At 39.5% G+C, this 12,939-nt stretch overlaps 1 protein-coding gene across 1 annotated transcript; it reads left to right on the top strand.

Annotated features, from left to right (window-relative positions):
* The first annotated feature begins 821 nt into the window (after window positions 1-821).
* LOC123070131 (N-terminal acetyltransferase A complex auxiliary subunit NAA15) lies at window positions 822-12,531 on the top strand. The gene is made up of 26 exons (XM_044493157.1): window positions 822-1,062; window positions 1,956-2,034; window positions 2,135-2,217; window positions 2,317-2,466; window positions 2,830-2,945; window positions 3,418-3,523; window positions 4,344-4,415; window positions 4,497-4,612; window positions 5,346-5,478; window positions 5,736-5,813; window positions 5,977-6,030; window positions 6,127-6,197; window positions 6,834-6,888; window positions 6,997-7,092; window positions 7,929-8,057; window positions 8,185-8,267; window positions 8,341-8,571; window positions 8,655-8,787; window positions 8,859-8,972; window positions 9,091-9,222; window positions 9,944-10,000; window positions 10,793-10,890; window positions 10,961-11,019; window positions 11,096-11,207; window positions 11,291-11,391; window positions 11,650-12,531. Exons 1-26 carry the CDS (start codon window positions 1,012-1,014, stop codon window positions 11,862-11,864), a joined length of 2,724 nt encoding a protein of 907 aa, XP_044349092.1. The 5' UTR covers window positions 822-1,011; the 3' UTR covers window positions 11,865-12,531.
* Window positions 12,532-12,939: the final 408 nt, after the last annotated feature.

Raw genomic sequence — 12,939 nt, 5'->3', positions numbered from 1 at the left:
GGAGAGTGTAATGCTCAACAAGTTATTAAGTTTTGGGAATCGACAAATTTTGATAGAACGGTAATAGCAGGCATTCTGCAGGAGATTCGGGAGCTCAATTCAAATTTTTAGACCTTCTATGGGCCTGTTCTGATCTCATCCAACTCCTAACTTCACAAAATTTTAGAGAGAAGCTAGCCCGAATGCTTTTGATCGAAGAAGCTAACTTCTAGGAGCTGAGCTAAATCGCAATGCAAAAATGTGAAGCTCGGTCGGCCTAGCTCCACCGATTGAAAAAGGAGAAGTTCCCCTTATTTACATGGAGCTGCCACCGCCAAGTGCCTTCAGATTGAACCAGTACGCTCTGAAACATATTGCTCTCCTCACTCCCTCGATCGAATCGGTACGGGGCTCCTCCTCTCGATAGATAGCCCAACCCGGGCTGTCTCCAAGCGGCCCAAATTAGCCCAGCAAGCTTCAAGCTGGGCTGCAAGCGTTGGGAGAAGCTACGCTCGACGCCGAACGTCTGGGGATCGCTAGGTGAAGCAAGAAGCTGGCTAGGAAGCTTGTTTTGTGAAGTCGGATGAGATCAGAACATGTCCTATATGAGATATATTAGCCGGGATGCGAATGAAGCGGCTCACACTGTCACACATGTGCTAAACAGCAAGTGAGTCCAGAAAAGGTGTTTCTTTGGATGAACTGCATTCCATCTTCTCTCGCTGATGTTCTGCAGCATGTGATTGTAATCCTGGCTAAGCATCAATAAAGCTCGTTGATTCGAATCTAAATCTAAAGAAAAGAAAAACAAACAAAAACACACAGTTAGCTCTCTGTACAAGTCTCGCGTCGGGTCATCGTTGCTTCCAGCGACACAAAGAGACGGGTAGGGTTCCTTGCGGCCGAAGCGGCCACGCACGCACCACACCACAACTTAGACAGTCCACCCGCCGCCTCGCGGCTCCAAAACCCTCGCCTCACCCCCGCCCCCCTAGGGTTCGCCTCGCCTCGCCGCGCCGCGCCGCCGCAGCCATGGGCTCCTCGCTCCCGGCCAAGGAGGCCAACCTTTTCAAAGTCATCGTCGTAAGCACCCCGCCCCTCCCTTCTCCCCTCGCTACTCGAATCGATCTGTTCGGCCTCTGAATCCGCTGCTCCGTGGCCGCGCTCCGCTCGATTCGACAGTCTGGATGCAGCCAAGCGATTGGAGATGCTCTAGGGGAGTGGCCGTGCGCAGGGGTTTCGTTGCCTAGGTGATTGCTCGGGTCGTTGGGTTGGTGTCTGGCCCAGGTGAAGCTTTGATTTGCGAGGGTTAGATCAGTAGGTGTCTCAGTGAAGCTTTTGCTTGGGAGACGGTCGTTTCGCCAGTAGAGTGGCTAGTTTGCTTCGCAGTTGGGGTCGACATGTACCTTATCCCGCAAGGCTGACTTTGTGAAGTTGCTGGTGCTAAAAGCCAAATATATCATGTATTCTGGACCTTATTGATATCTGTAGTTCAATCATAGTAATGAATTCAGTGTCATGTTATATCTAATCTGACATCAACTCCTTCTCGTAGTTTCATGTTAATAAATTTTATCTTGTCATGTGAACTTGCATCTTAACACTGTCCAGTAGCATTTGGTGATAGCTGAAAGGCCAATACTGGTCGCCGGTTGTGTTACTATATTGCCTGTTGAACCTTTTATGGTAACTCTACTAGCTATGCAGGAGGGATACAACATTGAACATTTTATAGTAGCTGGGGTTTCTTGTTTAGTGTTTTGATCATTTGAGTGTATTTCTGATAACACTTTTATAGAACCGTTAAAATTTACAATAATTTGCACTGTAGACATGCAGACAGTGCAACTTTTGAGTCTTGCATGACTCTGCTTCATACCGGGATTGCATGTGTATCTACTGTGGCATGATGGCATGTCCCCCTCTTAACATTCCGTACTCCCAAGTTTCTGATGTTTTTATGTTTGCATGCACAGAAATCATATGAAACTAAGCAGTATAAGAAAGGGCTGAAGGCTGCAGATTCCATATTAAAGAAGTTTCCCGAACATGGAGGTCAGAAAGATAGCATTTGATTTTGTTTAACCTTTTGTGTTATTCTCTTGCTCCATGCAGCCTCCTCTGATCGCATACTACTTTGTCTTGTTTCTTGTAGAAACTTTATCGATGAAAGGTTTGACACTAAATTGTATGGATCGGAAATCTGAAGCATACGAGCTTGTTCGCCGTGGCTTGAAGGTTCTTAATCACAACAGATTTAGTCCAAATTTTGTTTTGTGACGATTAAGTTGATTAAAAATGTAACTAATATGTATCGATCGAATTAAACATTTGCAGAATGATCTGAAGAGTCATGTGTGCTGGCATGTGTATGGTTTACTTTACAGATCAGATAGAGAATACAGAGAAGCTATAAAATGTTACAGAAATGCTTTGAGGATCGATCCAGACAATATTGAAATTTTGCGTGACTTGTCACTTCTCCAGGTTGGTACAACAAGCCATTGCTTTTCCCCCTATTTTCTGGGTAAACCAATTCACACCTAACATATACATGCATTCAACTTAACCCCCCCTCATGGTAATACTTCATCTATTGTTCATCATTGATGAATTGGCCAATAAGCATGTGCACATATTTGGATTCCAAGCATTTGATTTTGTCGAGCTCTTAGTACTGGATAAGTGAAACCAACTTTTGTGTTGGACATTTTTTTTTGTTACCAGTATTGGTAACATTACATGGCACTCCTAGCATTACATGAAACTTGTTTTTCAGTGATATGATGTGTTAGAAATAAAGGTTTTCTGCCTTCCAGTGAATGAATCTTATTTTTTTCTTTTTCACAGGCGCAAATGAGGGACTTGTCTGGCTTTGTTGAGACTAGACAACAGCTTCTGACATTAAAGCCAAACCACCGCATGAACTGGATTGGCTTTGCCGTATCTCATCATTTGAGTTCCAAGTATGCCACTTTCTTGGTTATGTTGAGTTGATCTAGATCAATCAATTAAACCATATGACCAATTGAGCAAATAGGGCCTGGGACTCCAGCTCAATTCATATGTTAAACATAGAATGATAAAATTCCAGTACCAGACATTACTATTTGAACCTCTTTTGAATTCAAGTAAGATCTTGTGTGATCTGGCACATGTCAGCATTAAGTATGGACCAACTTTGGATGTCTATAATGCGTCGTCTATTGAATTGCTGCCAAAACAGCATAGCATAATGAATGCACATAATTCCACATGTGTACTTTTTTGGCAGATCAATAGTAATATATTTTTGTCTTACCTTCTTGCTATATCAGTTGTGAGGATTTTCTTGCATCATTATTCACAAGCTGCGTACTATTGCATGTATGGCAGGCTGTAACCTCTGTGATACAAAAATTCACCACTAATGTCGTTGTTTCTGGTACCTACCTGCAGCTCTTCAAAGGCAATAGAAGTTCTGGAGGCATATGAGGGGACACTGGAAGATGATTATCCCCCAGAAAACGAGCGATATGAACATGGTGAAATGCTTTTGTATAAGGTACACTTCTCTCCCTTTTCTGAGCCGGCATTGCAGTACCAGTAATAATGTATTGGTTTACTTTAAGCGTACAGTGAACCCTTGTCATAATTCCTGACAGATCAGATATCAATAGCATCCTACGTGTTTGTCATATCATGGTTTGGTTATTGTTAAACCTGTATGTAATTGCTGACGTAGTGCTCTCAAAAGAAATCTTTGGGAATGGTTTATAAGCATTCTGTAATCCTGACGCCACAGTACTACTGGCTGCCTATCTTTTTGACACGGCTGTTTTTTTTGCTATGTTAATTTTGTCCCATCTGGATTTTCTTTACATGTTGAGTTACCATACTTATTAGTATTTTTGGTGTAACGTTCTTTCTGTGTGCATTATATTAGTTCTATTACTTTACCCCCAGTTCCTCGTGCTAGATAAAGTTTGTTGTCTAAATCAGTCAATTCATATCTAGTACCTTTTCTTACTTCATCAAACAAAGAATATACAATGCTAACTTCAGTCATCAATATCTTTATGAACATTTAAGTTGAACATATGGAGGTGATATGTATAGTCTAAAAACAGTCCTTCATAACTATAACATCACTAACCTTTACATAAATAATGAAAATAGAATAACTGGTCGAAGTTGTGCTGTGGGCTCCATGCCAATTTCTCAAATGTCACTTGTGACTGGAGGAAGGACATGGTTTCAGTGTGCTATATAATTATCTGTCTTCAACCTTTCCCTGCTCCACCCTTAATTTAAGCTTTCTTCATGCTCTAACTCAAGAAATAGCTCACATTATTTCACTATTGATTGCTATTATTGTTGCACAGATATCGTTGCTTGAGGAATGTGGGATGCTGGACAGAGCCCTTCAGGAGATGCACAAGATGGAGAGTAAAATTGTAAGTTGTATCTTTCTATGTTTGAAGGGAAGAAAGTAGAACTGTTTGTAACATTTTCGCTTCTTGAATTTTGTCTGCTAGGTTGATAAGCTCTCATTCAGAGAACAAATGGCCTGCATTTTGTTGAAACTTAGCCGTTTTGAGGAGGCAGAGAAAATATATAGGTCCCTCCTTTTTATGAATCCTGATAACTACAAGTAAGTTGCTTGTACTCGTTCTCTCACGTGTCTTTGTTGGTAGTTTATGTCTATGTACTTATGCTGCTATTTTGTTTACATGTTATGTTTATATTTGTCAACTTACATAGGTACCTGTATTTTAGGTGCTGCTGTCATTCATAGGAAACCTTTATTTAGGAGCTATTATTTATTTAACCAGCTTAAATTTTATCACTAGACATGCGTTGAGAAGCTTTGGTGAATTGCCATCTTACCGTATTATTTTCATGTATGTGACCTAGATAGCGTTTTATTATAACCAGATGCAAATTTAATCTAGCCGATTGAGCAATTTGACCAACTACGGTACTTGTATTCTGATTTTGGTTGCAATTGATCGTCTTCCTCCACATACACAATGTCTGTGTGGCAAAACTTTGCATACAGTTGATTGACCTCTCTTCAGCAATTGGCTCACACCTAAACCCTAACCCTTCTAGGTTTAAATGTTGGTATTTTTGATTCGGAAGGTGATATTAATCTCCCTCGTAACATAATGCAATAAGAGCCACACGTCGTGATAAAAGGGAAACTATCACAAAATTTGACCTATAAGTCTGATGCCAGCTGGGTTCTGTAACTATTTTCTGTGTTAGCAACTTAGAATAAAATACTATACTTCACTGCATTGTGTAATGTGTATACAGTCCTCGCTGGTATGGTCAACCTACTTCTGATACTCCAGATTTGGTCGTTGTACTGTTTTATTCAGGTACCTCATAGCTGTGCAGAAGTGCCTTGGCCTATACTCTGAAAATGGTCAATATTCCGCTGATGATGTTGAACGATTAAGTGCATTATATAAATCACTCAAGGAAGAATATAGTTGGTCATCGGCTGTTAAGGTAAACCATCTAAAATTGTAATCTCATTTGCATTGATATCAGTTTTGTTGGTTCTTCCTATCCATGGTTGAGACCTTTGTGGACACTGCAAAATTACCCTTGATGCAGGCATACATCATTTTATTTTGCGTTTTCATGATAATATTTTGTTTTACATGCGAAGTTAAATGTTATTTTCTCATACGTATTGACTGTAAGTAGGCCATATAACCAACAACTTATTAATCTAAGTTTTTCTCATACCCTCTGTGCAACAGCGCATACCTCTTGATTTCCTAGAAGGTGAGAAATTCCACGAGGCAGCAGATAACTATGTCAGACCTCTATTAACCAAGGTAATCATATAAATTTTAAAGTGATGGTTTGTTAGTACCTCGAAGGTGTCTCATGGTCTCTGGCTGTGTGTGTAACATGTTGCCTTCAGATTTTTATTGGTTTACTGAGAGCATGCTGTTACTCATTGTTATTGCTGATTGTAATGTGTCCCATATCTTTTAGGGAGTGCCGTCACTTTTCTCTGATTTAAGCCCGCTTTATGAGCATCCTGGCAAGGTAACACAAGTTATACTAGTCAACAGCATTTTCTTTTTCTTATTTCTTGTTTGTGCTACAAACCATTTACGGGACAATTGTTAATCTCATTAACAGGCAAACATATTGGAGCAATTATTTCTTAAGCTAGAAGATTCAATTAGGACTTCTGGATGCTTTCCTGGAAGGTAATCCTTTTTGCCTGGTCACTATTCTCAGTTCATCTTAAACTGTAAAATTTTTGCTTGGCACCTTTATCGGGCAAAACTTGATATCAGGTTTTGAATTTTTTGTTACAAAACTGAGATCGTTTTTGATTTTTAGTCAACTTAGCGAACATGTATGTAGTAGCACAACAATATGGTTATACGCTTCTACTGCAATATTAGGTTAATTAACTTCGCTGCTCATCACTTAGTTGACGTCTTTAAAGATGCAAAAAGCCAAAAAATAATGTGCTAGAATCCTCCTGGAATGTGTATCTAGAGGGATTTTTCTGCAAGGCATCTTCTCAACAATTCTTACACTAGGAACAATGATGCACGTGAAACTTGGTATGGTTGATGTATGCCAAATTGTGCAGAATCTTGATGCTGTCAGAACTCCTATACCGTTCTCGGCTGTAATGCAGCAAATTGTAACTTGAAAGTGTTCTATCATTCTTTTCAAGCATGCGGCTTCTTAAAAAACCTGCTACCTATCATACTCCTTGGAAGTAGTCATGTGTTAGCACTAGCCATTGCTAGTTTGAGCTGTCCCTGAATCTGTAGTTTTGACTTAATCTGTAAATTGTCACGTATTTCTTTAACGGTTTCTTCCTGCAGTTTGCAGATGGAACCTCCATCCACACTCATGTGGACTCTGCTGTTGGTTTCTCAGGTTAGCATTTGGCGTGAACACTTGCATATTACCTGATAAACCACCGAGTTATTTTCAAATATATCTTTTGAAGTTGCATTGTTATGTTTGTCACATGTCATGATGCAGCACTATGACAGAAGGAGCCAGTATGATATTGCTCTGGATAAAATTGACGAGGCCATTTTACACACGCCAACTGTCATTGATTTGTACTCCATAAAGGTAAATTCTCTCCCCATGTGCACGTGTGTTTTCCTTAGTATGCAGTTAAGCAGCATCACCATTTCTCCAATATAGGATTTTCTGTAAATTTCAGTTCTTTTGAACTGAAATTTCATTCTTACTTAAATGGTTTCGTTTGGTGCCAATTGCTAGTTTAATGCAACCTCTGCAACTTAATGCAAGACATTTTTGCAGTTCAAGTTAAACTGCAAAAACGTCTTACATTAAGTTACAGAGGGAGTACATATAGCCTGCTGTTTTAGAGAAACACTTTTATCCTAATTTTTTACATTTCTGTAATCTTGCACTGCTGGTTTGTCTTTCTTTGGATCCCCCTCCACCTCTTTAATAATGAAATACCCAACATATTTCTGTTGCATTCTCCTAAAAAATGAGTTGTTTACCCTTGCTAACCATTTCTTGTCTTACCTTTCCAATCTGCAAAATTTTCTTTCTCCAATGTAGTGGTCCTACACTCGTACTTTTTTCCTCTTCTCCCCCATCTAAATAATATTCCCTCCATTCCAGAATATAAGGTGCACACGCTTTTTGAGATAAAACTTTGACCATCAATTAGACGTAAATCATGTTACTGAAGAATTATACCATTGAAAACTTCTTTCGGATACAAATTCAATGGTATGTTTTTTATGACATAAAACCCACATTTCATTGGTTAAATCTATGGTCAAACTTAAATCTTGAAAAGCATGTGCACCTTCTATATTATGGAACGGAGGGAGTAGTAACTACTCTTACTTTGTTTCACCGTACATTGTGTTTAAATGGCATAATTCTCTGTAAATAACTCTGCTAGTGCACATGCTTTATTTCAGGGGAATATTTTGCAACATGCTGGCAATTTTTCTGCAGCAGCAGCATTAGCAGATGAAGCTAGGTCCATGGACCTTGCTGATCGTTATTTAAACAGCGAGTGTGTAATGCAGATGCTTCAAGCCGATCAGGTATATTCAATTAGAAACACAACTACATTTTTGCACGGTTCCACTGATGTAATAGTAAAACAGACACCAGCGAACCTTATCTCAGCAAACACTACACATTTTACTGCTTATTTTGTGACTTGTGAAGGTCGGGCTAGCTGAGAAGACTGCTGTCTTGTTTACAAAAGATGGAGATCAGCACAATAATCTCCATGACATGCAGTGCATGTGGTACATGCTTCCCTCCCTCCTCCACCATTAAATGTATTTTTTTCTTCACTCTCTAAGTCGACGATCTCTTTAGGTATGAACTTGCTTCTGGCGAGAGTTATTTTCGTCAAGGTGATCTTGGCCGGGCTCTGAAAAATTTCTTGGCTGTTGAAAAGCATTACACTGATATGACTGAAGATCAGTTTGACTTCCATTCATATTGCTTACGGAAGATGACACTTCGGGCGTATGTTTCTATGCTGAAGTTTCAAAACCGTTTGCATGCTCATGAATACTTTCACAAGGCTGCTGCAGGGGCTATCAGGTAATGGTTCCTATTGGTCTTTCTATCAATTATTTTGTACTTCCCTTCAGAGATTTTTCTAAAGCTATTGTTGAAAATTGTAGGTGTTACATGAAATTACATGATTCTCCATTAAAATCATCTGCTGAGGAGGATGATGAGTTGTCAAAACTGCCAGCTGCCCAGCGGAAGAAGTTGAGGCAAAAACAGAAGAAGGCAGAAGCTCGAGCTAAAAGGGTAACCTCCAAAACTTTGTTTTAGATGTATCACTGCTAAGTCTGTCTTAATTTGCCCTTAAATCTCCTCAGGAGGCTGAAGAGAAACAAGAGGATGAAACAACTTCAACCAACAGTTCGAAATCTGGGAAGAAACAACAAGCAAGGCCAGTTGATTTGGACCCACACGGTGAAAAATTGGTCCAGGTATTCATTTTCTATGTGATCAGTTGTACTCGTAGTATTGTACTTTTAGAAACATTAGTTTTTATCTTTTTAGGTCATTGAATGATTTCGTCTTTATTTTATGCATTTCTGTTTCCAGGTTGAAGATCCACTTGCAGAAGCCACAAAATATTTGAAGCTTCTGCAGAATAACTCGTCAGATTCATTAGAAACTCATATACTTTCATTTGAACTTAACATGAGAAAGCAAAAGGTTTTACTCGCTTTTCAGGTATGGTATTATGCACCTCATTTTTGGCGATATCCCAGTCTGCTGTTTTTTTCCTTTTCTTTTGCTGGAAATAAATTTTACCCCATTAAGAATTTAAGATATGGTATGCTGATTATAATTGAGAGAACATCTGTTGCTTTCCTTATATTGTTGATAGACTGATGCTCATCTTTCCTACATCATGTTTCTTTATGGGTCTTTATGACGCCATTAAATTACCTGCCGTTATTGCTTAGTTGGTGTATGTGGGGTTGTGGAAGATGAAAACCGAGTGATCTGCACATTAAAAATAGTACTGCATAGTGCTTGCGTAGTGCTTTGTTTTAAAGTGGAAATTGTTTCGTTCGTTGAAGATGTTCCTAAATATACCGCCTTTAAGCATTAGGTTTTACAGCAATATATTAGTTTGTTTCGTAATACTTCAGAACTTGTATGACAGATGTACTAATAGTACTTCTATCAGAGCAATTGTGGTATACAAAGCTTACCTGCAAACATTTTTTTTACAGGAAAGTTTACCTGCAAACATAATTATCTACTCCCTCCGTAACTTAATATAAGATGTTTTTTGACACTATTGATAGTGTCAAAAAAGGTCTTATATCAAGTTACGGAGGGAGAACTAGGAACAGATGTAGTAGTGTTTAAAAGTTGAACTAGATACACTATCTTAATCTGTTATATAGGCTGCTTAGTTTTCTTTATCTATCTCTTGTCACAGGCGGTCAAACAGCTCATTAAATTGGACGAAAATAATCCAGACAGTCACCGAAGTTTGGTAAGCATCCAAAATTGAACCTTTGATTTTTCTATCAAAATTCGGAACGCCGTAAAATTATTTTTCGTTTTGTATTTGTGAGTGCGTCAAGATCATTTTCTCTAGAGGTCTGGTTTGACTGTGCATTTTTATCTATATTCCTTTAGCCTGAGATTGGCACTATAAATCTGCATATTTGTTTGGAAGCAACACAGTTTGTTTACCTTTGTTGGGTTTATTCTTTTATTTGTGTTGCTTCAAGGAGTCAGACCATAAACGCTGGGTGCACTTTGAATTTAGCAGTGCCTTTTGAACTGAGTTTTTTCTCTTGGTTTGGATGGAAGAAGTTGGTGAGTGGAACCCTGTACAACTTTTTACCGGTGTATACTCTGCAGTTGCTGAGTAATTGCCCTGTAAGGAATGACCATTATATTACAGGAATCATTACTTTGTAATGCTAAAATTCTTCTGGAGGATATAACTTGTTCAATTCAATGAAATCTACCAAGTATGTTTGTTGACCAATTGCATAAACCACAAATGGAATCCTCTTTTTGGAAATGGATGACTAGGAGTTTATTGCCACTATCTATGACCTAGTGATTACCTTTTAGCTTCTAATCTGTTTAGGTTATTGTTTGTTGTCGAGAATTTAGTAATGCTTTGTTAGCATTACTATTACCATGCTTGGAGTGTATTTAGCATGTGTTAATATGGAATGTGTACATATTGTTCATATTTCATTTATTTTTTTATCATGAGCCGACTGTTCGCTATAAATATATTCAACTTTGTTCTTTATTTTATTTGCAGATAAGATTCTTCCATAGGATAAACAATCTTCCGGCCCCAGGAACTGATTCTGAGAAATTAATATGGAGCGTTCTGGAAGCTGAACGGCCAGATCTAAGGTTCTGAAATGGTGATTAATTTTATTAGTATGCATTTACTCCAGTTTATTTGACCAGCGAGTTCTTGCAGGCAATTACACGGGAAATCTCTTGTTGAAGTAAATATAAACTTCCTTGAAAAGCACAACGGTAATTATCTTCATTTTTCGGTTTATGGACCTTTTCTTGACCATGAATTTTACTAACTCAAATGGTTCTTTGCTAGCTTCTTTGACACACAGAGCAGCTGCAGCTGAAATGATGTACCTCTTGGAGCCGGATAAGAAGCTGCAGGCGATTAAATTAATTGAAGACTCAACAAATAACACAGCGTCAGGGTAAAGATATGGAAGAAGAATATGCCTCTGATTTTATTCCCTTGCTGTGTACATAGTATTTATATCATCTGAACTTTCTGCAGAAATGGTGTGCTTGGTCCCATCAAGGAATGGGGCATTCAAGATTGTATTGATGTAAATAAATTGCTGGATACTGTTTTTGCTGATCATGATGTTGCAAACAGTAAGTTTCAATATGGCAATACCCAAACTGTTTATTTTCACCTTACATTTATGTTTTTTAGGGCAATGGACAAGTCTTCTCTTTCTGCTGCTATAATATGTTGGTTGCTAAAATGAATACATATATTTGAGAAAAACTGATTACTTACAATACTGAACTGCGCTGGATGCTGGCCTGGTATGGTTTGCCTGTATACCGGGCCAGTAGATTCTTATTGTTAATTGTATATTGTCAGGATTAACCTCAGTATCTCTGCAGGGTGGAAGGTACGCTGTGCTGAATATTTTCCATGCTCAACCTACTTCGAAGGTGTGAAAAGTGCTATTACTGCACATATTCCCGGCAGTACTTCCGAGAGTTCACCAGAAAATGGAGATGTACCAAGCCCACAAGCAAAACTTGAGGGAGACGCACACAGTTTGAATGGGACCGTGCGTGTTGTGGATGATCTGAGCAACCTTAGCATGAGGTAAACGCGCCAACTAGTTGCTGCCTGGTTACAGCTGGAACAGAAATATATTTGGAACTGGAGCCAGTGCCCAACTAACCAAAGTGCACGGCAAGATATCCAAGTGAGAAGGTGTTTTGTGCGCAGTGATTAACTTCTTGATGCATTCATTTGAAGAGAATATTATTGATTGGGAGCTGAGTTCTCTTCAATCTCCGGTGATTATCTCTGTTCCAGCTTGTACCTTTTCATTGTCATCTTGCATATGGTGGAAGGCCAAAACCTTTCATCCCAGTTACAATGAGGCGCTGCCACGGTTTGTTGCTTGGCAGCAACAGGATGTTACGATTCTTTTGTCGAAGCCGATCTTGAATTTGTTGCCTGGTGGTTCTTTTTGTCGCAGATAGCTACCTGCACGCTTGTTGGACTACAACAATTTTTGGCATAAGACAGTTGTTAATCTCAAACTTTGTGAACCATGAACGTGTTGTTTGCAGTAGTTGGATGTACTGGGGGTTGCCCTACTTTTGCAACTTTTAGTCCCCATGGTTGTAAATTAGCCAAGTTAATGGACATTGATATTGTATTTCGGTCTGTCCAGCCAAATAATCGTCAGTGTTAACTGAGTTTTTTTCTTCCACATGTGTAATATGCTTTCACATTTGGTGAATTTATTATTATTATTTCATGTAGTCTTTGCTCTATGTTGACACTGTCGCTGTCCTGGAACTCAGGCTGCAAGTGGGACGATGCATGGGACTCCCACCTTTAGCCCACTTGATCCCACTACGGTTTGATGGGAAACACGGGTCATCCCGTCACGACTTGCGCAAATTATGTGGGTACAAGTGGGATCCCGCTTACTAGCAAACGCGTACAAACACGACCGCCGCAGGCAGCTGAACCAATAGCTTGCGGGACATAGCGATGGAAGAGGAGATGACTAGAGCGGGACGCACCGACAGCTTGGCGGATACTGCAACCGTGGTTGCCTCTGGGATCTGCCGCTATGGCGAGTCACGAACTCAAGACTGAACCCACCCAAGCGGTCGCTGTTGTGTACCCGTCGTCACGGCAGTCAAGATTGCAGTCACGGCACA

Source organism: Triticum aestivum, chromosome 3B, assembly GCF_018294505.1.
Source record: "Triticum aestivum cultivar Chinese Spring chromosome 3B, IWGSC CS RefSeq v2.1, whole genome shotgun sequence".
In the NCBI taxonomy this organism is placed as follows: Eukaryota; Viridiplantae; Streptophyta; class Magnoliopsida; order Poales; family Poaceae; genus Triticum; species Triticum aestivum.
The sequence above is the reverse complement of the archived record's forward strand: the minus strand, read 5'-3'. Positions and strand labels throughout refer to the sequence as shown.

What these genes read in the sequence shown, in the direction of transcription:
- LOC123070131 (XM_044493157.1), top strand. Translation starts at nt 1,012, where the DNA reads ATGGGCTCCTCGCTCCCGGCCAAGGAGGCCAACCTTTTCAAAGTCATC. An exon ending in TCTGGATGCTTTCCTGGAAG is followed by an intron (nt 6,198 to 6,833) that starts GTAATCCTTTTT and finishes TTCTTCCTGCAG; the next exon opens with TTTGCAGATGGAACCTCCAT. An exon ending in CTCTGCTGTTGGTTTCTCAG is followed by an intron (nt 6,889 to 6,996) that starts GTTAGCATTTGG and finishes GTCATGATGCAG; the next exon opens with CACTATGACAGAAGGAGCCA.